The 24,157-nt window shown below is 43.7% G+C and overlaps 2 protein-coding genes and 1 non-coding gene across 3 annotated transcripts in view; 2 read left to right on the top strand and 1 right to left on the bottom strand.

The window, feature by feature from the left end:
- LOC135546853 (CLIP-associating protein 1-B-like) overlaps positions 1 to 7,731 on the top strand; it is a 40,975-nt gene extending 33,244 nt beyond the window's left edge. Inside the window, exons 3-5 of the mRNA XM_064975425.1 lie at positions 6,659 to 6,737; positions 7,247 to 7,302; positions 7,714 to 7,731. Coding sequence (XP_064831497.1) covers positions 6,659 to 6,737; positions 7,247 to 7,302; positions 7,714 to 7,731 — 153 coding nt within the window. The remainder of the gene's footprint in view (positions 1 to 6,658; positions 6,738 to 7,246; positions 7,303 to 7,713) is intronic.
- LOC135547791 (U4atac minor spliceosomal RNA) lies at positions 5,447 to 5,570 on the bottom strand. Its single transcript, XR_010456740.1, has one exon. It is a non-coding gene; the product is annotated as a U4atac minor spliceosomal RNA (small nuclear RNA).
- Positions 7,732 to 7,819: 88 nt separating the features above from the next.
- Positions 7,820 to 15,921, top strand: LOC135546852 (CLIP-associating protein 1-like). Its single transcript, XM_064975423.1, has 5 exons — positions 7,820 to 7,911; positions 8,302 to 8,377; positions 8,719 to 8,816; positions 15,758 to 15,864; positions 15,917 to 15,921. The coding sequence occupies exons 1-5, from the start codon at positions 7,835 to 7,837 to the stop codon at positions 15,919 to 15,921; spliced, it is 363 nt and encodes a 120-aa protein (XP_064831495.1). The 5' UTR covers positions 7,820 to 7,834.
- Positions 15,922 to 24,157: the final 8,236 nt, after the last annotated feature.

Here is a 24,157-nt window from a genome sequence, read left to right as displayed (position 1 = left end):
ATAAAATACATTTGCCTTTTAAAACTTCTTAGGGCTGAGATTCCAATAACGGGATCGATATGACAACAGCCAGTGAAAGTGCAGGGCGCCAAATTCAAAATAACAGAAATCTCATAATAAGAATTCCTCAAACATACAAGTATCTTATACCATTTTAAAGGTTATCTTGTTGTTAATCCCACCACATTGTCCGATTTCAAATAGGCTTTGCAGCGAAAGCACCACAAACGATTATGTTAGGTCAGAGCCAAGTCACAGAAAAACACAGCATTTTTCCAGCCAAAGAGTAGAGTCACAAAAATCAGAAATAGAGATAGAAGTAATCACTAACCTTTTGAAGATCTTCGTCAGATGACACTCATAGGACTTCATGTTACACAATACATGTATGTTTTGTTCGATAAAGTTCATATTTATATAAAAAATCTCAGTATACATTGGGCGCGTTATGTTCAGTAGTTCCAAAAACATCCTGTGATTTTGCAGAGCCACATCAATTTACAGAAATACTCATTATAAATGTTGATGAAAATTCAAGTGTTATACATGGAAATATAGATCCACTTCTCCTCAATGCAACCGCTGTGTCAGATTTCAAAAAAGCTTTACGGAAAAAGCAAACCATGCAATAATCTTAGTACGGCGCTCAGAGACCCAACAAGCCAAAAGGATATCTGCCATATTGTGCAGTCAACAGAAGTCAGAAATAACATTATAGATATTCACTTACCTTTGATGATCTTCATCAGAATGCACTCCCAGGAATCCTAGTTCCACAATAAATGTTTGATTTGTTTGATTATGTCCATCATTTATGTCCAAATAGCTACTTTTGTTAACGAGCTTCGTGAGTTTTAATTTGTTTACCAAACGCGCTAACTAGTTGCAGCCAAAATGTCAAAAAGTTCCGTTACAGTCCGTAGAAACATGTCAAACGATGTATATTGCTTGCTGTTTGGGGTTTTAGGCTGGGTTTCTGTACAGCACTTTGAGATATTGGCTGATGTACGAAGGGCTATATAAATAAATTTGAATTGAAATGAGTTGTATAGAATCAATCTTTAGGATGTTTTTAACATAAAACTTCAATAATATTCCAACCTTTGTCTTCAGAAAAGCAAATGGAACGGGAGCATTCAGCCCCCCTTTACAGAAGAAGCCTCAAACAAGTTTCTAAAGACGATTGACATCTAGTGGAAGTCTTAGGAAGTGCAAGATGACCAATATCCCACTTTATCTTCAGTAGGGGCTGAGTTGAAAATCGACCAACCTCAGATTTCCCACTTCCTGGTTGGATTTTTTTCTCAGGTGTTTGCCTGCCATATAAGCTCTGTTATACTCACAGACATCATTCAAACAGTTTTATAAACGTCAGAGTGGTTTCTATCAAAATATACTAATAATGTGCATATATTAGCAACTGGGACTGAGGAGCAGGCAGTTTACTCTGGGCACCTCTGGGCACCTTATTCATCCAAGCTACTCAATACTGCCCCCAGCCATAAGAAGTTAAAGGTCATGAACAGTCAAAATGATGTTTTTCATGAAACTGGATGATATTTGAAGGAAACCAGATCAAAGTATGTAGACCAAGGTAGGAAAAATTACTGTTTCTTTAATACTGAACAAAAAAGTAACACAACATGCAACAATTTCAAAGATTTTACTGAGTTACAGTAAATTTAAAATAAATGAATTCGGTCCAAATCATCCGGTTGGACGTACTGCCAAATTCTACAAAACAGGCATAGTAGGACTTCTTATAAGCTTCTTGGTTAGAGTCCCGCACCTTGAAAGCGGCAGCTTTTGACCCGCCAGCATGACAATGCCACCAACCATACTGCTCGTTCTGTGCATGATTTCCTGCAAGACAGGAATGTCAGTGTTCTGCCATGGCCAGCAAAGAGCCCGGATCTCAATCTCATTGAGCACGTCTGGGACCTGTTGGATCGGAGGGTGAGGGCTAGGGCCATTCCCCCCAGAAATGTCAGAGAACTTGCAGGTGCAGAACTGGCAAATCTGGTGCAGTCTATGAGGAGGAGCTGCACTGCAGTACTTAATGCAGCTGGTGGCCACACCAGATACTGACTGTTACTTTTGATTTTGACCCCCCTTTGTTCAGGGACACATTATTCAATTTCTGTTAGTCACATGTTTGTGGAACTTGTTCAGTTTATGTCTCAGTTGTTGAATCTTGTTATGTTCATACAAATATTTACACATGTTAATTTGGCTGAAAACAAATGCTGTTGACAGTGAGAGACTGTCTTTCTTTTTTTTGCTGAGTTTAGCTGGAAGAGCAGACTCTTATTTTATTGTTTTCAATCCAAGCTTGAATAGAGAGGCAGAAATGGTGCATTGTCTGTGTGAAGTGTACTGGAAACACTGGTGTGTGTGTGTGTGTGTGTGTGTGTGTGTGTGCGCGTTTCGTATATGCATGTTTACAAGTTTTTCCTCGACTCCGCTTTAGAACAGCTAGGCCAATTCCCCTTCAGGCTCCTGAGTATTGCCTGCTGACTAGTCTATCGCTGAGTCACTGTCCTGGGCTTCCAGGAACAACATACAGAGCTGCTGAAGTATAATATTATCGGCATCACTCAGTACCGTGCTGTCCCCAAGCACTGGTCGATGATAGGACTGCACAATTCATCCAATTCACATCGAAATCGCAAAATTGATGTGCAATATCTGTATTGCAAGAGATGGCCTATAGCCATATCTCAATATTTTGAAACTCCACTCAGCCATGTGCAGCATACATTTGAATAGTTTACTCTGTTTGTCATCTCACCCCCTGTCACTCAACCTGCACAGTTCCTCCTCCTCGCTGTTGATTCGATCTAAGTTTGCATGCTGTTTTGTTAGGTCAAGTGATGTCAACACATTGTTCCAAACAAGAACAATTATCCTTTCCACTTTGCTTCTTAATATAAATCATGGTATTTCTATGATTCCAACAGTTCACCCAAGTGTTTTGATCTATAAGTCATATCGCAATCTGTAACAATTAGATTTTTTGCACATTTCGTGCAGCCATAGTTTAGTATCAGTCCAGTCAAACCTCTGCTCTGACTCCCATCTCAGCTTGTAAACTGTTGATGTTGTAGTTTAAGGGAGGGAACTAGGGTCAGGAATCCAGACCAATGACAGGGTGTTAGGTAACTACTGTATAGCTCTGCCTCTGGGCTCTGTCTGTCCAGACGGCACAGGCTGGCTAACTGGCTGGCTGTCTCTTCTCCTCCAGCCACCGCTCAGCCCAGCTGTTCCCCTGACTCATAGAAAATGACTGCAGTGAGGGAGGGAGAGCCCATAGTGTGTGTGTCTGTGCGCGTGCGAATGAATCTGCAAAACACCCATGCCTGTCTGATCTAATATGTCCTTCTACTGTTTCAACAGACAAGGGAGGGAGGTGTGTGTGTGTGTGTGTGTGTGTGTGTGTGTGTGTGTGTGTGTGTGTGTGTGTGTGTGTGTGTGTGTATAGTGTCAGGAAATAAAATAAAAGTCTCAAAGCGACTGGGCTTTGCCATGATTCAATCTAAGCCTGGTCCAGCCACATCAGATGAGAGCAGAGGGAGAATCCTTATTTTCCATGACTCATGACACAGCGATGAGTAGCAGACACGTTTAAGTGAATGAGATGTCATTAAGTGTCCATTATAATGGATTGTGGGACGAGAGGTAACCACCCATCCTGTAGTATTGGAGAACACATCTAGCTGGCCATACCAAGCTAGCACTACTGGCTGGGGCCTTTTGCTTTGTGTGACATGTCTTAATGCCAGGAGGATAGGCATGGGATCATCTAATGTCCCCTTCCTTGTTTATCCATGTCATATAGAGATCTACTGTGTGTAGGACTGTAGGTTCTGCTTGTCATAGAATTTTAGGAGTTGTTCGTCCACTCAGCCAGCTGATGGCAATGATGCCACTGTATGCTACGAATGGCTAAATTACTGTAGAGAGAGAGATGCAGAGCTGCAGGTTTAATGGGGACAAGGGTCCAACAGGGACTGAGGTGAGATTATTTTACCAGCGTGTCATCAGACAGGATGGCCACCAGCCTCAGTGTCCTGTAGCCTCTATCTCCGGGTGGACATCCATACTCGGCTCCTCACTAGTCAGCCAAGGTGAACAAATGAACCTGAATGCAGGGAAAGTAGAACAACAGTCCCAGCCAGTCTGCTAGCTTGTCTCAGAACGTCAACATACCCCTAGTTAAAGTCAGTGAGAGGAGCGATATAAGAGAAGGCCATGTTGAAATGAAGTGTAGAGCAGCCCAGATGAAGGGAGAAATCCCTACTATGTTTATCAGCCCTGAGCCAGGGGGAGATGGGGGGTGCTGTGGGAAGGGAGGGCCTGGGGGTGAGACAGGAGGGGGAGGCAGTATAGCCATCTGTCTGTCTGTAGGGAGTAGGAGAGGTCTGTTTCTCTCTGGGAGTGGAGACTAGCTTGGGCTAGACTGACTGGCCGGGGGATGGATCAGGCTGGAGAGGCCCAGGCAGAGGAAGAGTGAGGATACACACACACTCTCTCTCACTCACTCACTCACTCACTCACTCACTCACTCACTCACTCACTCACTCACTCACTCACTCACTCACTCACTCACTCACTCACTCACTCACTCACTCACTCACTCACTTACTCACTCACTCAGGCACACATTCTCATATGCAGGCTGGGAGGGGGGAGGCAGGCTGGGAGGGGGAGGCAGGCTGGGAGGGGCAGGCTGGGAGGGGGAGGCAGGCTGGGAGGGGGGAGGCAGGCGGGGAGGTTGCACTGCAGCAGCCATCCTCCACCCTCCTCAGCCCCATGATGACCAAGTGTGTGTCTTTTGTGGGCTTGTATTACTATACTAGTGGTTCCTGGAAATCCCTGAAAGGACAGTAAAAGTAAGTAAAACATTTCCCAGGCTTTTTAGGCTTAGGGGTTAGGTTTAGGGTTCTAAATGGGGTAAGCAGATTCTAAGATGAGTAGTTTGTGACCCATAGAGATAATCTACATTTCCCTCAGAGAAGAGACTTGAATGTAGTTGAATTCAGAGCTGCAATTTGGGGCTCTTTGTAATGTTGTCCTCTCCTCTGGACATCCAGTTTTAGTTCTCCAGACCTTTTGTTTTAGGCTGGTCATCAGTTGAATTACTGTAATTCCCTTTCATCTGCATATGAGAACAAAGGATCAGGATTACGCCCCCAGGGCAGACTGCTGCTGGTAGTGTTCTAGTAAACCTGAACCAGTCTCCAGCCTGAACGGAGGAAAGGAGAGCTGTTAATTGTGCAGCATATGATACGGAAGCTGTGAAATTGGATAACATAGGTTGTGTCTGTTGCTGGCTGCCTGGACTATGCAACACTGTTACTTCCTACACTTCTATCACACTCACCAGTAGATGGCAGTGTTCATCAATGCTGCAGGGTTCATTGCGCAGAGTTGTATTTTATTTACAAGATTGAAAGTTTCACCATGGCCGGCACAAGCTCAGTTGATGCCTATGTGTTGTTATTGTGTTAGCAGGGCTACTCTCACTAGATGTTCGTTGAGCAGCTCTCTCACCCCATGACAAGGACAGCTAACTATTTGGGGGCACAGTGCTTTTACCTGACATCAGCCATGGTTTTTCCCATGGTGACTGGCAACTTTTCCCATGGTGACTGGCAACTTTTCCCATGGTGACTGGCAACTTTTCCCATGGTGACTGGCAACTTTTCCCATGGTGACTGGCAACTTTTCCCATGGTGACTGGCAACTTTTCCCATGGTGACTGGCAACTTTTCCCATGGTGACGGGCAACTTTTCCCATGGTGACGGGCAACTTTTCCCATGGTGACTGGCAACTTTTCCCATGGTGACGGGCAACTTTTCCCATGGTGACGGGCAACTTTTCCCATGGTGACTGGCAACTTTTCCCATGGTGACGGGCAACTTTTCCCATGGTGACGGGCAACTTTTCCCATGGTGACGGGCAACTTTTCCCATGGTGACGGGCAACTTTTCCCATGGTGACGGGCAACCTTTCCCATGGTGACGGGCAACTTTTCCCATGGTGACGGGCAACCTTTTCCCATGGTGACGGGCAACTTTTCCCATGGTGACTGGCAACTTTCCCATGGTGACGGGCAACTTTTCCCATGGTGACGGGCAACCTTTCCCATGGTGACGGGCAACTTTTCCCATGGTGACTGGCAACTTTTCCCATGGTGACGGGCAACTTTTCCCATGGTGACGGGCAACTTTTCCCATGGTGACGGGCAACTTTTCCCATGGTGACTGGCAACTTTTCCCATGGTGACTGGCAACTTTTCCCATGGTGACTGGCAACTTTTCCCATGGTGACTGGTAACTTTTTCAAATGAGTTTTCTATGGCAGCACTGTACAAAAGTTGTAATAAGTCACTATTACACGTTTCAGTGGCAGCATCATACATGGTCCTTTTTTCAGCAGATAGAGTGATTATATTTCAGTTTACCCTCAACCCTTTGTGAAACTAATTTGCATACTGGACTGAATCAGAAGGAATTGTTTATTGTTAGATTGTTTAATGTTGTTAAAGAGAGATCATTTAAGATGTTTTTTTATTTATTTCGATGTACTTTTATTTCATATGTTGTCACTTTGTATTTTGGTTTATTCAAAATGTTCTCCTTTTGTGTGTTCCAGGTGGCTTTACTTGGAATAGACCTTTTATCTGTCCTAGTGACAAGGTTACAGGACCGATTTAGGAACCATGTGGGAACAGGTGAGATTGTGTCATTTTATTATCTTAAAAAAAATATCACTTTCTTCATGGTTAAAGGAGTTCAAATAAAAGATTGTTTTAGATTTCTAGACAAAATGCCTGACTAAAAAACGCTTGTATCCCTGGCTTGACTAAACGTTTGAGCTCCATTGGATTTTAACTCATCGTCCACATCTTTAGATAGCAATGCTAACCTGTCTTCTCTTCTCTCCCCTGTGTCCATCCCTCTCCCCTGTGTGTCCATCCCTCTCCCCTGTGTGTCCATCCCTCTCGCCTGTGTGTCCATCCCTCTCCCCTGTGTGTCCATCCCTCTCCCCTGTGTGTCCATCCCTCTCCCCTGTGTGTCCATCCCTCTCCCCTGTGTGTCCATCCCTCTCCCCTGTGTGTCCATCCCTCTCGCCTGTGTGTCCATCCCTCTCGCCTGTGTGTCCATCCCTCTCCCCTGTGTGTCCATCCCTACTGCCCAGTCTGATCCATCCCTCTGGCCTGGTGTCCATCCCTCTCCCAAGTCAGAGACCATCAAATCCTGCTGCTGAAGATCATGGAGCAGGCTGCCACCCTCTACGTGTGTGTCCATCCCACACCTGTGTGTCCATCCCTCTCACCTGTGTGTCCATCCCACCACCCTGTGTGTCCATCCACATCTCCCCAGTGTGTCCATCCCTTCCTGTGGTCTCCAACTGTCCTCATATTTTTTCCAAATTTTAAATCCTTTGAAGATCAACCAGGCAAGTTAGTTAAGAACAAATTCTTATTTTCAATGACGGCCTGGGAACAGTGGGTTAACTGCCTGTTCAGGGGCAGAACACAGATTTGTACCTTGTCAGCTCACACACAACTCGCAACCTTCCGGTTACTAGTCCAACGCTCTAACCACTAGGCTACCCTGCCGCTCATAGACAAGTTATTGACAAAGGTCTTGAGTCAATCCCACAATTCCTTCCCAGTTCCCTGTTGATTCATTCCTGAATCCCAGGTAGGTTTTGATTCCTGACTCGATTGTATGTTAATTGATATGACCTGATCCGTGACAAAAGCTATTTGATTGACCTGGTACAAATATCCTGTCCTCTCCTCCCCAGTACGTTTGGGACAGAATGCTGGGAGGCTTCAAACACAAGAACAACAGGACCAGAGAGGGAGTGTGCCTTTGTCTCATCTCAACGCTCAACATGTAAGACTGCCTGGCCTCTCAATCACCCATCTATCAATCTGTCTGTTCTTACTATACAACAGATTGTCATTAGAGCTCTGGGCTGATCTCTTTTATCATTGCTCATGTTTTTCCATCATTCCTTTGTCATACACAAGGTAAGATTCAATATACATTTTTAGATTTCTCCTTTCTAATACTCTGATAGCAATGGAATTGTAGCTGACTGCCGAGAGCATGGATGAGCCTAGGTTTGATTTAAAATGTGTCAATATTCTCTCATGTGTATCATAGGGAATTTTAAAATGTTATTATGGTAAGGTCTTTATTGTCAGGAGTCTATTTGCAGTGATGCTGATGCTTACCTATGATGTCATTGCTTTCTCTCTCTCTCCCTCTTTGTTCTTCCAGGTACGGAGCCCAAGGCTTAACCCTCAGTAAAATAGTCCCTCACATATGTAATCTACTAGGAGATCCCACCAGTCAGGTGCGTTTGCTGTGTCATGAATCAGTTTATTACACTGCTGGTCAGGGAGGGAGAGGGCCTCTAGCACAGATGGACACATAGGCATTTCTACAGGGACATGAAGCCCCCTAGTGGCAGCCATAGAACAGAACAGTGCTATCTTTTGGGGGATGCAGGGTAATGATTCTGTTCAGCGACTGTTTCAAGATCTGCTAAACAAATCATGTTAGTGTTGGCGTATACATATCTGTGAGTGAATGGGAGTTGCATTCTGTCTGTAGATAAAGACATTTTCATATTCTATTGTAGTCCTGTTAGGGCATGTTCTAGATGAACTTTGAACCTCCCCCTGGTGTCCTTAGGTGAGAGACGGAGCTATGGGCTGCCTGGTGGAGATCTACAGACATGTGGGGGAGAGGGTGAGGATGGACCTCAGCAAGAAGGGCCTACCACAGTCACGGTATGATGAACATTCTACCTCTGTCTGTCTTTCTGTCTGTCTCTGTCTCTGTGTCTCTCTGTGTCTCTGCCTGTCTCTCTGTCTGTCACTCTGATTGTCTGTCACTGATTCTCTGTGTCTGTCTCTGTCTCACACCCTCCCTCCCTCCCTCACTCCTCTCTCTCACTTCTTTCTCTCTCTCACGCCTCTGACTAATCTCTCTCTCTCTTTCTCGCTCTCTCTGTCTCAGTTCAAATCAATTCAATTCAAAAGACTTTGTTGGCATGGGAACATATGTTTACATTGTTTATTATCTATTTCACTTTCATTGGCAATCAAAAATGAACAGTAAACATTACACTCACAAAGTATCGAAGGAATATTATGGCTATATACAGTGTTATAACGATGTGCAAATAGATAAAGTACAAAGGGATAAATAAATAAACATAAATATGCATTGTATTTACAATGGTGTTTGTTCTTCACTGGTTGCCCTTTTCTTGTGGCAACAGGTCACAAATCTTGCTGCTGTGACTGCAGACAGTGGTATTTCACCCAATAGTATTTCACCCTATTGTTTTCGAATCCTTTGTGGGTCTGTGTCATCTGATGGGAATATGTGTCTCTAATATGGTCATAAATTTGACAGGAGGTTAGGAAGTGCAGCTCAGTTTCCAACTCATTTTTTGGGCAGTGTGCACATAGCCTGTCTTCTCTTGAGAGCCAGGTCTGCCTATGGCTGCGTCTCTCAATAGCAAGGCTATGCTCTGCAAAGCTTTCCTTCATTTTGGGTCAGTCACAGTGGTCAGTTATTTTCTCTCTCTCTCTCGCTAGGCTACAACATTGTGAAGGAGGGGTGTGGTCTAAGGTAAAGGTCCTAAAGGGAATGTAATCCCCTGAATGACTCCATTCAGAAGGCCTATACAATTAACATTTAGCAAATATGCAAAATATTTAATTCGGAAGTGCACTTTCTCTGATCATTTTAACAGCCTACACGACGACACTGTAGACCACGACACTGTAGACCACGACACTGTAGACCACGACACTGTAGACCACGACACTGTAGACCACGACACTGTAGACCACGACACTGTAGACCACGACACTGTAGACCACGACACTGTAGACCACGACACTGTAGACCACGACACTGTAGACCACGACACTGTAGACCACGACACTGTAGACCACGACACTGTAGACCACTACACTGTAGACCACGACACTGTAGACTACGACACTGTAGACTACGACACTGTAGACTACGACACTGTAGACTAAGACAGACCACGACACTGGGAAAGAGGGGTTGGTCTCATGTAAAGGACCTAAAGGGAAGGAAACCACCTAGGTTAAATGATCTGTTATGTCAAGTGTTCGATGTGTTTCATTCAAGCTTACTATATAACCCTGACAATACAAAATCTTTCAAATCGAAGGTGACTTTTTAAAATGAACGTCTTACTTTGTGCAGGGACATCTATCAACAGTCATCATCTACTGATCTCTCTCCCCTTGCTCTGCCCTCTAGCGTTTAATAAAGAACACTCCACCATAACCACTAGCTAGCCAGCTAGCTATCCGTTCACTGTGGCTGTCAGGCCTCCAATTACCTTTCCCGTGTGAGAAATGAAGACTCATGGGTAATGTAACGTTGGCGCTGCCGCACCAGCCTGCCCGTGTCTGTGGCGTGGAGCTGGGGAAGGGATTGAGTGTATGGTAGCCATCCGTCAGTCTTTATTGAATTCATCCACATACCAATACAGTTCTTATTGGATTAGTCCGGCCACTGTACCATGACGCCTTATTGGAGGACAGCTGTTGCAGAATCATGGATGCAGGCCCACGATAGGCTAATCTTGTAACCTGGTCACACCGATTGGCCACACAGGCCTCAGTGATGCTAAGTGATACCATAGTATGCTATTTAAACATGATGGTAGTGGGAGTGACAGAGACGATGGTTATGATGACTCAGCCTGGGCTCTAATTAAGTGTGTGGATGTTTGAGTGGGGCTGGTCTGGGCAGCAGATTGATTCACTCCCAATTGTCTCTTTGGTTGAGAGTTAAAGGGGAATAGCTGTTCCTGGAACCATTCCGACTGGGGCATCTGTCTCTCTGATCGTCCCCTGTTTAGTTTACTACTGTCCCCCCCTTTTTGGTCAACAGGCCGCTAACATGCAATGCACCCTGTGAAGAAGGTGGCCCATCCTCCTTGATCTCAGTTTGTCACTATAAACTGTTTTTCACAGTCAGTCTTCCACTTACATCCCACATTGTTGATCCTTGCATTGCTCCTACCCACTCTTCATTGTTGTAGGTAGTATTACAAAACTATTTCCCAGACCCAAAGGGAAGAGATGACTCTTTATAAAGGGAGCTTGAAGGGGCATGGTTGGAGGAGGGATAAGCTCCTTTAGTCTCCCGTTAGGAGGGCTTCCTCTGCCCATGATTAGATTGGTTCTGGGCCCAGGGCATGGTGGGTTCTGAGTGCCCTCCTCCTATCTGTAGGAACACTCTTCATCCATTTCCTCCAAGAGATCCATGAGCAATTAAAAAGCATTTTCTTATATCCAGTTAAATACTAAGTCTTCTTATCGATATGTTCACATCGGAGTTTCCTGCTATTTCCTGCAAGCAGTGTGCTTTGTATTTATTTGATTCAATGTGTTTTTAACAAAGATTTGAGTACATCAATGTCTACCACAGTAATGCATGTGATTTAAAAAGCCTATGTTGCAAACAGTGTCAGAATGTCAAATTCTAATTTGGGCAATTTAGCAAGCTACCTTCTGTGGGAAAAGGGATGGGGATATTGGCTTAGGACTGTACTATATTTGAATAGAAAGAGAGAAGCAGATGCAAATTTTGTAAAATAGCATTAGAATGAAAAAGGTTTAGCTGACAGCTTCTAGTTTTGGCCTCATTTCCACGTCAAAGTGACTCAATAGAAATCTGGAGGGAAAAATCTACACAGCATTTTCACTAACTGACACCAAATAAATTCCTGCCTCATTTGATCAGTGTAAAGGCGCCCGCATGCTTCCCATCCGTAACAGTTTGTGCATATGTTATGAGGACATATTATGACGTTATTGTTCATTTTGGTCTTCGGCAAGGGTTTTTTCAGCTGTATGTGCGCACACATACTTTTTTTTTGAGGCAAGCCGAAGTTCGGAGCCGATATCTACACCCCTTCGTTAGTCATTGGTTAACAGTAGGGATCCTTAAATGAAGTGTTTGTTGTCATTCAATGATAGACTACTCATTTTCATGCACATTTTGAGAAATTAGTTAGATGTAAAATTGCGCAACTAAGATCTCTGCAGAAATGTAAAAATCCATGACATATTTAGATTAATACGGACTATTTTGAGGAAGTGTATATTAGCAAAGTGTCTCAAGATGGACAAACGGAACCTAGTCCTGCCGGAGCTTTTTCAATTTGAGAATACATGAGCTGGATCAATGTCCCGCAAGATGAGGATAACAGAACTGAATATAACAGGCCTATAATGTTACTCTTATGCCAAAACGCCTCATTTCGATGGAGATGTTTTTGGGATGGTTAGATGAAGCTGAATAGTGGCATTTCTTTCTCATGCGGTCAAAACTCAACAGCGCATCAAATCAAATGTTATTTATCACATTCGCCGAACACAACTGGTGTAGACTTTACAGTGAAATGCTTGTTTATGAACCTTTCCAAAGATGCAGAGTTTAGAAAATAATAATATAAAATACTAACTAACACGAGGAATAAAATAAAATACGCAAAACTTGGAGCTATATACAGGGAGTACCAGTATATACAGGGAGTACCAGTATATACAGGGAGTACCAGTATATACAGGGAGTACCAGTATATACAGGGAGTACCAGTATATACAGGGAGTACCAGTATATACAGGGAGTACCAGTATATACAGGGAGTACCAGTATATACAGGGAGTACCAGTACCATATCAATGTGCAAGGGTATGAGGTAATTGAGTTAGATATTTACAAGAAGCCAGAGTAAAATAAAGAACAGCAGCATCAGCAAATAATGAGTGTAAATGTGTGTGTATACAGTTGAAATCGGAAGTTTACATACACTTAGGTTGAAGTCATTAAAACCCGTTTTTCGACCCCTCCACAAATTTCTTGTTAACAAATTATAGTTTTGGCAAGTTGCTTAGGACATCTACTTTGTGCATGACACAAGTCATTTTTCCAACAATTGATTATGGACAGATTATTTCACTTACATTTCACTGTATCACAATTCCAGTGGGTCAGAAGTTTACATACACTAAGTTGACTGTGCCTTTAAACAGCTTGGAAAATTCCAGAAAATAATGTCATTGCTTTAGAAGCTTCTGAGAGGCTAATTGACATAATTTGAGTCAATTGGGAGTGTACCTGTGGATGTATTTCAAGGCCTACATTCAAGTGCCTCTTTGCTTGACATCGTGGCAAAATCAAAAGAAATCAGCCAAGACCTCAGAAAATAAATTGTAGACCTCCACAAGTCTGGTTCATCCTTGGGAGCAATTTCCAAACGCCTGAAGGTACCACGTTCATCTGTACAAACAATAGTACGCAAGTATAAACACCATGGGACCACACAGCCGTCATACTGCTCAGGAAGGAGACGCGTTCGGTCTCCTAGAGATTAATGTACTTTGCTGCGAAAAGTGCAAATCAGTCCCAGAACAACAGCAAAGGACCTTGTGAAGATGCTGGAGGGAACAGGTACAAAAGTATCTATATCCACAGTAAAACGAGTCCTATATCGACATAACCTGAAAGGCTGCTCAGCAAGGAAGTCGTCACTACCTCAAAACCGCCATAAAAAAGCCACACTACGGTTTGCAACTGCACATGCGGACAAAGATTGTATTTTTTGGAGAAATATCCTCTGGTCTGATGAAACAAAAATAAACTTTTTGGCCATAATGACCATTGTTATGTTTGGAGGATAAAGGGGGAGGCTTGCAAGCCGAAGAACACCATCCCAACCGTGAAGCACGGGTTGGCAGCATCATGTTGTGGGGGTGCTTTGCTGCAGGAGGGACTGGTGCACTTCACAAAATAGATGGCATCATGAGGTAGGAAAATTACGTGGACATATTAAAGCAACATCTCAGGCCTACAAACCTGACTCCGTTACACCAGCTCTGTCAGGAGGAATGGGCCAAAATTCACCCAACTTATTGTGGGAAGCTTTGGAAGGTTACCCGAAACGTTTGACCCAAGTTAAACAATTTAAAGGCAATGCTACCAAATACTAATTTAGTGTATGTAAACTTCTGACCCACTGGGAATGTGATGAAAGAAATAAAAGCTGAAATAAATCATTCTCTCTACTATTATTCTGACATTTCATATTCTTGAAATAAAGTGGTGATCCTAACTGACCTAAAACAGGGAGTTTTTACTAGGATTAAATGTCAGGAATTGTGAAACATTTAAACTCAGTTTATTTGGCTAAGGTGTATGTAGACTTCCGACTTCAACTGTATATGTGTGTTTGTGTTGTGTCGGTTTGTGTGTGTGTGTGTGTGTGTGTGTGTGTGTGTATATATGGTCTGTTAATAAAGTCTAGTGTGTGTGTAGAGTCAGTGCAAGATAGTCAGTGGTAATAGAGCTGATGCTCCGGTACCGTTTGTCGGAGGATAGTAGCAGAGTTGACATTCAATTGCTTGGGAGTTGGGGTCTTTGCCAATTTTTCGAGCGTTCCTCTGAGACCGCCTGATAATAGAGGTCCTGGATGGCAGGGAGCTCGGCCCCAGTGATGTACTGGGCTGTTTGCACCACCCTTTGTATCGCTTTGCGGTCAAGTGGTGAGGCAGCTTGTCAAGTTGCTCTCGATGGTGCAGCTGTAGAACTTTTTGAGGATCTGAGGGCCCATGACAAATCTTTTCAGCCTCTTGAGGGGGAAGAGGTGCTGCCGTGCCCTCTTCACGACTGTGTTGGTGAGTGTGGACCATGTTAAGTGATGCGTGCCACTAGGCAGGATATAAAACAAGAAAAGCTAATAGTTTAACGTCTGCTCTAATTCACTCCCCAAACAGTCATACCAGAAGATCTAAATGCATTTTCCCATGAAACTGATTGACATCAATGATTTTCATGCAGATGCAGTTTGGACAATTCACCACTACAACCTAAGGAATTATCATTCACGATTGACAGTGATGGCCTATTTTGAAATGAAATATGCCTAATTTGGTGTTTTGAAGGTACTACAAATATAACATTTTTATGAGACATTGTGTGGGCTTAGGCCAAATGTTGCAATTGGAAGATGCTTTTTATGCATATTCTATAATAATATTCTGTCGGTACAAAATTCATTTGAGATATTATGACCTAAACAGTAGCACTACACCACTAGGGTGACTTGGAGGAAATTGTATTCGGTATTACATTCTATCAGTCCTGCCTTTTAGGTTTTCCCTCCACATTCTTTGGGCCAAGGTCGTTCTAAACGCTCATTCTACCTATTAAATGCTCATCTACCAGTTGTATGTGGTCTAGTTTGGCTCCCTGTTCTTCTGAATAGGCCAGAGGGAAATGTGTTATCTGACAGGTACAGATCCATAATGTCGGGTGAATCAGTGAGAAGGATATTCACCTTCCTGTTTCTTTCTCAGTTTTCTGACCTGTTCTCTCTTTTCTCTTCCTTCCTTTTCCTTCCTTTCATCTTTTCTTCCTTCATTTCCTTTCCTCTTCTCTTCCTTTTTGTTTTATTCCTCTGCAGGTTGAATGTAACCTTCTGCTCCTCTACCCCGCAGGTTGAATGTAATCTTCTGCTCCTCTCCTCTGCAGGTTGAATGTAACCTTCTGCTCCTCTCCTCTGCAGGTTGAATGTAATCTTCTGCTCCTCTCCTCTGCAGGTTGAATGTAACCTTCTGCTCCTCTCCTCTGCAGGTTGAATGTAACCTTCTGCTCCTCTCCTCTGCAGGTTGAATGTAATCTTCAGTAGATTTGATGAAGTCCAAAGATCTGGGAACATGATCCCATCCTGCAGGTTGAATGTAACCTTCTGCTCCCCTCCTCTGCAGGTTGAATGTAACCTTTGCTTCTCCTCTGCTGTTTGTGTCTGTTTGCTTCCTTCCTGCAGGTTGAATGTAACCATTTTCCTCTTTATTTTGAATGTAATCTTCAGTAGATTTGATGAAGTCAAAGATCTGGGAAATAGAACCATCTTATTGACTTAGCTGAGAGCTGTTTCCTGTTTACATGGACCTCTGTTCTGTTGATTCCCATGGAGCTCTAGGGTTATGAGGGGATTTGCCTAATTTCTCTGTGAGATCTTTGTGTCTGTTCTCTTCCTTCCTCTTTCATCTCTCCTCTGTATTTTGTCTCACTCTCTCTGTCTCTCAAATCCATCTTATTGACTTAGCTCTGTCTCTCTCTCTCTGTCTCGCTTTGCCTAATCTCTCTCTCTCTCTGTCTCGCTCGCTCTCTCTCTCTCTCTTTCTTTCTTCTTCTTTTTATAAGAAACATTAATGTGTTGAAAATCCCAAATAGTTTGCATAGTCAACATACACACAGCTCTGACACACACACTTACCCCACCAGACATGCCACCAGGGGTCTTTTCACAGTCCCCAAATCCAGATCAAATTGAAGAAAGCATACAGTATTATATAGAGCCATTATTTCATGGAACTCCGTTCCATCTCATATTGCTCAGATGAACAGCAAACCTGGTTTTCAAAAAATGGATAAAGCAACACCTCACGACACAACGACTCTCCCCAATTTGACCTAGACAGTTTGTGTGTATGTATTGGTATTGATATGTAGGCTATGTGTGCCTTTTTTATTTATTTTTGAATTGATGTAGTTCTGTCCTTGAGCTGTTGTCTATCTAGGAAGTGTAGCTGCTGCTTTTGAAACAGCTAATGGGGATCCTAATGAAATAGAAAATAGCAAATCTATAGATTTTCCTCTCTCTCTCTCTGCGTGTGTCTCTCTCTCTGCGTGTGTGTCTCTCTCTCTCCCTCTCTCTGTGTGTCTCTCTCTCTGTCTCCGTGTCTCTCTCTCTCTCCCTCTGTCTCTCTCACTCTCTGCGTGTCTCTCTCTCTCTCTCTGCTGCCTGTCTCTCTCTCTCTGCCTGTGTGTCTCTCTCTCTCTCTGCCTGCGTGTCTCTCTCTGCCTGCGTGTCTCTCTCTCTCTCTCTGCCTGCGTGTCTCTCTCTCTCTCTCTCTCTCTCTCTCTCTCTGCCTGCGTGTCTCTCTCTCTCTCTCTCTGCCTGCGTGTCTCTCTGCCTCTCTCTCTCCTCTCTCTCTGCCTGCGTGTCTCTCTCTCTCTCTCTCTGCCTCTCTCTCTCTGCCTGCGTGTCTCTCTCTCTCTCTCTCTGCCTGTGTGTGTCTCTCTCTCTCTCTCTCTCTGCCTGTGTGTCTCTCTCTCTCTCTGCCTGTGTGTCTCTCTCTCTCTCTGCCTGTGTCTCTCTCTCTCTCTCTGCCTGTCTCTGTCTCTCTCTCTTTCCCTCTGCCTGTGTCTCTCTCTCTCTCTGCCTGTGTCTCTCTCTCCCTCTGCCTGTGTCTCTCTCTCTCTGCCTGTGTCTCTCTCTCTCTCTCTGCATGTGTGTGTCTCTCTCTCTGCCTGTCTCTCTCTCTCTCTCTCTCCCTCTCTCTCTGCGTCTCTCTCTCTCTCTCTGTGTGTCTCTCTCTCTCTCTCTCTCTCTCTCTCTCTCACTCTCTCTGCGTGTGTCTCTCTCAATTCAATTCAATTCAATTCAAGGGCTTTATTGGCATGGGAAACATGTGTTAACATTGCCAAAGCAAGTGAGGTAGATAATATATAAAGTGAATATATAAAGTGAAATAAACAATAAAAATTAACAGTAAACATTACACATACAGAAGTTTCAAAACAATAAAGACATTACAAATGTCATATATATATATATATATATATATATATATATATATATATATATATATATACAGTGTTTTAACAATGTACAAATGGTAAAGGACACAAGATAAAATAAATAAGCATAAATATGGGTTGTATTTACAATGGTGTGTGTTCTTCACTGGTTGCCCTTTTCTCGTGGCAACAGGTCACAAATCTTGCTGCTGTGATGGCACACTGTGGAATTTCACCCAGTAGATATGGGAGTTTATCAAAATTGGATTTGTTTTTGAATTCTTTGTGGATCTGTATAATCTGAGGGAAATATGTCTCTCTAATATGGTCATACATTGGGCAGGAGGTTAGGAAGTGCAGCTCAGTTTCCACCTCATTTTGTGGGCAATGAATAACCTATCTTCTCTTGAGAGCCATGGATGCCTACGGCGGCCTTTCTCAATAGCAAGGCTATGCTCTCTGAGTCTGTACATAGTCAAAGCTTTCCTTATGTTTGGGTCAGTCACAGTGGTCAGGTATTCTGCCACTGTGTTCTCTCTGTTTAGGGCCAAATAGTCTCTCTCTCTCTGCGTTTTTGTTTTATTTATTTATTTTTAATTTTTTTTACCTTTATTTTACTAGGCAAGCCAGTTAAGAACAAATTCTTATTTTCAATGACGGCCTAGGAACAGTGGGTTAACTGCCTGTTCAGGGGCAGAACGACAGATTTTGTACCTTGTCAGCTCGGGGATTTGAACTTGCAACCTTTCGGTTACTAGTCCAACGCTCTAACCACTAGGCTACACTGCCGTGTGTCTCTCTCTCTCTGCGTATGTCTCTCTGTCTCTCTCTCTGCGTGTGTCTCTCTCTCTCTCTGCGTGTCTTTCTCTCTCGCTGCGCGTGTCTCTCTCTGCGTGTCTCTCTCGCTGCGCGTGTCTCTCTCTCTCTCTGCGTGTGTCTCTCTCTCTCTGCGTGTGTCTCTCTCTCTCTCTGTCTCTCTCTCTCTGCGTGTCTCTCTCTCTCTCTGCGTGTGTCTCTCTCTCTCTGCGTGTGTGTCTCTCCCTCTGCGTGTGTCTCTTTCTCTCTCTCTCTCTCTGCGTGTCTCTCTCTCTCTCTCTGCATGTCTCTCTCTCCGTGTGTCTCTTTCTCTCTGCGTGTGTGTCTTTCTCTCTCTCTGTGTGTCTCTCTCTCTCTCTCTCTCTGTGTGTGTGTGTGTGTCTCTCTTTCTCTCTGCGCAGTTCTCTCTCTCTCTCTCTCTCTCTCTGCGTGTCTCTCTCTCTCTCTGCATGTCTCTCTCTCTCTCTCTCTTTCTGCATGTCTCTCTCTCTCTCTGCGTGTGTGTCTCTCTCTCTGCATGTGTCTCTCTAGGCTGGATATTTAGCTACATTTCTTTTTGGGCTGAGGGAATTAAACACAACACAACTGGAGCTCATAGTCTTTACTTGTATCTTTTTAAGTTGAGGCTTGTTTCTTCCTCAAGCAGGTAGTGCCGTCTGAGATTAGGCAAAACATGACATGTGCTTTTGTACTTGTAGAAAATGTGAATTGGTTTTGGGATGGGGATAAATGGGTATTGCATCACGTTTGTTTGTTTATTTGTTGTTGTTGTTTTTTATGTATGAGGCCAGGAACTGTATGCTTAGAAACTGTTCCTCTCTCCCTCCATTTTCATTCACTCTTTCCCCAGCTTTCTTGCTTCCTCCTCTCTCTCACCACTTGTTTTCTGTCCTCTCCTTTCTCTCCCCTTGCTGTTGGCACCATTGTGGCCTGCCCATGTTGTGTCCACTCTCCAAATCTGTCACCAGTGTGTGCGTTTGTATGTGGGTGAGAGGAGGCCTGAGGGCCAGACTGACAACCTGGGACTTGAGTGGATGAGTTTCCCCACAGGAGGGCAGCCACCTCTGGGTCTCAGATGTTGCATTCCCTCAGTGTAGCCAAGCCAGATCAGACTCACTGTAATCCCTTCAAGTGTGTGTGTGTGTGTGTGTGTGTGTGTGTGTGTGTGTGTGTGTGTGTGTGTGTGTGTGTGTGTGTGTGTGTGTGTGTGTGTGTGTGTGTGTGTGTGTGTGTGTGTGTGTGTGTGTGTGTGTGTGTGTCTATACAGAGCATTTGGAAAGTATTCAGGCCCCTTCACCTTTTCCACATTTTGTTACGTTACAGCCTTAATCTAAAATTGATTCAATCATTTTTTTCTTCATCAATCCACACACAATACCTCATAATGACAAAACGAAAACAGGTTTTTAGAAATGTTTAGAAATGTAAAAATAAGAAACAAATACCTTCTATATAGCTATCTATGTGTGCGTTTCAGTCCCTTTTGTCGTAGCAGTTTCAGTGTCCACTGTCAGTGTGTAACCAGAGCTGTGACGTGGGCAAGGGCTCGCTGACTCCGTCACATTCTAGCTGACTGGGGACAGGACAGCCATTCTACCTGAGCTGAGGGGAAGTGTGGAAGCTGCTCGGCAGTTAGGAACTGTTTCCATGCCCTCAGACAGTAACTTCTCCCTTAAGGACAATTCCGATGGACTTTACTGAGAGAGACAACAAATCATTCATGTTAATGAAATCACCCTGAGACGCAACACAGTAATAATATTATATTTAATTGAAGTTAATAGATGTTTTCTGTTTTATTGTGCATAATAGCATTAACAACCCACTCTCTAAAGCTTTTGACATTAATGTTGATCAGAGTCAGACATTTAAGGGAAAAAAAAACGTTCAAGAAAGCCTCTCTGTGTAACGGCTATATTGCTTCACCCCCTCACTCTTCAAAATCATATTTCCAGATTCATTTCAGACGCATGCTGTTTTCATGACATTTTAATTGGAAAATGAAAAGTAATATTACACCATTCATTATGCACTTGGCGCTTTTGTTTTCCCCAAACGGTTCAACTCAAATTAATGTATGACAGAGCTAAGAGCGATGACTAAGATTGTTCCCTTACCTTGTAAAAAGGAGCTCAGCTCTCAGCTCTGAGGGAAATAGTTTCTCTGTGTAACTTAGAGAGGAGGCCAGTCAACAGCACACATGGTAATGAGGACCTTTCAACTGCGGAGACATGGATCGTATTCATTAGGCACCAAATGGAACAGAACGGGCTGAAACACGGAGGAACTACCTGAACTTGACCAATTAGAAACACTCATTGTTGCAAAACATTTTGCTGCAGTGTGTCCTAATGAATACTACCCTCGGTGCTGACCATCGTTGTGTGGGCCCCCTAGCCATTAGGACCTGGAGACACAGATGGGGATCAGAATGCTCCCAGCTAGTCAGGGAACTGAAGGAATAGCTCTCCTGTTCCTTTCCATCTGACCAGCGTAACCTCAACCTCCATCTGTCTTACCTCAAAGGAACACGGAGAAATGTTGCTAATGGATTGAAACCAAAGGAAAAGCTATTGACATTGCAAACTACTGAATTTCATCTGTCATTGTAATGGTAAAGTATCTGTATTCCCTAGAGGCATACATCGGCTACAAGTAGAACATGCTTCAGTTTAGTTGACAGGAAATAGAAACTTTAGTAGTTCATCTCCTGGGATATGATGGGATGTTAGAATGTCCTGACTGCTGACGCAGAAGCGATGGGTTTTCCTCCTGTAGAAGTGAAAGGTTGTGATGTGTAGGCTGCTGCTGTCAGATTGTGGCTGTGAATCTCATATAGACTTACTGTAGAAGTCACATTTGCCACAACACAGTGATTTGGCCTAAGTCCCCAGATGTATCTTGCAGAAGGCTTATCGGTACTGTTGAGATGACTCATGAGATAAAGAAGCCATCCATTGACTCAGTTTGTGTTGTATGTTCACCCTCTGATGTTTCTTCTGTAAATCACATGCCAACCTTCATCTGATTTGAGTGGTGTTTTTTGTTACTAAAAGTCCAAATGTCACTTCTCTGCAAATGAGGGGTGCACTGCAGCCTGAGCCTTTTGATATGTGTTCCCATGTGGCTCAGTTGGTACACCATGGCATTTGCAACGAGAACTGATTTCTTCATCCCGCCAGAACCTGCAGCTTTTCATACCGCACCCGCCTACCCCCACGGGCTTTTTGTCCGACTTCCACACACTACAGCAAGAACTTGTCCCGAACCCAACCGCAGTCCCGCAATGTTATTTTAGGCATATGTGACGCAGCTCACTTGCCAGCTATGGTCCCAGTTTGAAGCACCAAATTCTGAGAGTGTGAACAATGAGATAAAGATGTGCTTTTAATACAGCAAGTAGGCCTTGTGGAATAACAACATTTTACATCCCTAAGTCATCAGTCTGACCGCCCGCATCATGACAAATGCAGACCTCGCCACAATGATCTCTGTCTGGACCTGCAGCCCTCTACTTGCAACGCCAGGGTTGTAGGTTCGATTCCCAGGGGAGACCAGTATGTAAAAAACAAAGTATGAAAACGTATGCACTCAATACTGTAAGTTGCTCAGGATAAGAGCGTCTGCTAAATGACTAAAATGTAAATGTAAAATGAGAGCGATGGCAGCGGTATTGGATGATGCAGTAGTCACCAGACTAGAACAGGAGGAGAGAGAGAGTGCAGAGAGAGACGCACACACAGACGTGAAGCAACATTCTCCCTGACTGTTCACTCACTCTCTTCACTCTGCTCTGCATGGAAGGAAGGCTAGGCACTATGACAACCGGGGAAGGTAAGAGCATGAATGGACTATTTCATGTCAAGGGCAGAACACACAGGGCTCAGAGGCGAATGGTTGTTTCTCTCTCCGCTCTCACTCTCTGGGGGGGGGGGGGGCAGTGATTTGTAAGGTAGAGAAAATCATATTAACTCAGGATTTGTCTAGTTATTTTGTATATTTCTAGTGAGACAATGTAGCAATTTGAGATTGTAGGCCCAGTTCCTAGTGCCTAGATAGTGAACATATAGATTGAAAAACAACAGGCAGTGCATGGTGTGGCTGTTGTTTTCAAACTCTCTAATAGAGAACGATTGTTCTTGTTTACCATGTGTCTGTTTTATTGTGTAGGATAAAACAGACTGCTGTTTTGTTGTATAGTTTATTTATTTGATATATATCCATCCATCCATCCATCCATCCATCCAGTGGGGCAAAACATTTTTTTGTCAGCCACCAATTGTTCAAGTTCTCCCACTTAAAAAGATGAGAGAGGCCTGTAATTTATCATAGGTACACTTCAACTATGACAGACAAAACGAGGGGAAAAATCCAGAAAATCACATTGTAGGATTTTTAATGAATTTATTTGCAAAATATGGTGGAAAATAAGTATTTAGTCAATAACAAAAGTTTATCTCAATACTTTGTTATATACCTTTTGTTGGCAATGACAGAGGTCAAACGGTACGCCTGAAAAGTCTTCACAAGGTTTTCACACACTGTTGCTGGTATTTTGGCTCATTCCTCCATGCAGATCTCCTCTAGAGCAGTGATGTTTTGGGGCTGTTTCTGGGCAACATGGACTTTCAACCCCCTCCAAAGATTTCCTATGGGGTTGCGATCTGGAGACTGGCTAGGCCACTCCAGGACCTTGAAATGCTTCTTACGAAGCCACTCCTTCGTTGCCCGGGCGGTGTGTTTGGGATCATTGTCATGCTGAAAGACCCAGCCATGTTTCATCTTCAATGCCCTTGCTGATGGAAGGAGGTTTTCACTCAATCTAATGTTACATGGCCCCATTCATTCTTTCCTTTACACGGATCAGTCGTCCTGGTCCCTTTGCAGAAAAACAGCCCCAAAGCATGATGTTTCCACCCCCATGCTTCACAGTAGGTATGGTGTTCTTTGGATGCAACTCAGCATTCTTTGTCCTCCAAACACGACAAGTTGAGTTTTTACCAAAAAGTTATATTCTGGTTTCATCTGACCATATGACATTCTCCCAATCTTCTTCTGGATCATCCAAATGCTCTCTAGCAAACTTCAGATGGGCCTGGACATGTACTGGCTTAAGCAGGGGGACACGTCTGGCACTGCAGGATTTGAGTCCCTGGCGGCGTAGTCTGTTACTGATGGTAGGCTTTGGTCCCAGCTCTCTGCAGGTCATTCACTAGGTCCCCCGTGTGGTTCTGGGATTTTTGCTCACCGTTCTTGTGATCATTTTGACCCCACGGGGTGAGATCTTGCGTGGAGCCCCAGATCGAGGGAGATTATCAGTGGTCTTGTATGTCTTCCATTTCCTAATAATTGCTCCCACAGCAATGTATGTATGGATGTATGTTGATTTCTTCAAACCAAGCTGCTTACCTATTGCAGATTCAGTCTTCCCCAGCCTGGTGCAGGTCTACAATTTTGTTTCTGGTGTCCTTTGACAGCTCTTTGGTCTTGGCCATAGTGGAGTTTGGAGTGTGACTGTTTGAGGTTGTGGACAGGTGTCTTTTATACTGATTACAAGTTCAAACAGGTGACATTAATACAGGTAACGAGTGGAGGACAGAGGAGCCTCTTAAAGAAGAAGTTACAGGTCTGTGAAAGTCAGAAATCTTGCTTTTTTGTAGGTGAC

This window comes from Oncorhynchus masou, chromosome 10 (genome assembly GCF_036934945.1).
Source record: "Oncorhynchus masou masou isolate Uvic2021 chromosome 10, UVic_Omas_1.1, whole genome shotgun sequence".
Taxonomy (NCBI): domain Eukaryota; kingdom Metazoa; phylum Chordata; class Actinopteri; order Salmoniformes; family Salmonidae; genus Oncorhynchus; species Oncorhynchus masou.
This window is presented reverse-complemented; position numbering and strand designations above follow the sequence as displayed.

Coding starts and splice junctions, on each gene's coding strand:
- LOC135546852 (XM_064975423.1), top strand. CDS start 7,835: ATGCTGGGAGGCTTCAAACACAAGAACAACAGGACCAGAGAGGGAGTG. Junction 7,912..8,301: donor CTCATCTCAACGCTCAACAT/GTAAGACTGCCT, acceptor TTGTTCTTCCAG/GTACGGAGCCCAAGGCTTAA. Junction 8,817..15,757: donor AAGGGCCTACCACAGTCACG/GTATGATGAACA, acceptor TCTCCTCTGCAG/GTTGAATGTAATCTTCAGTA.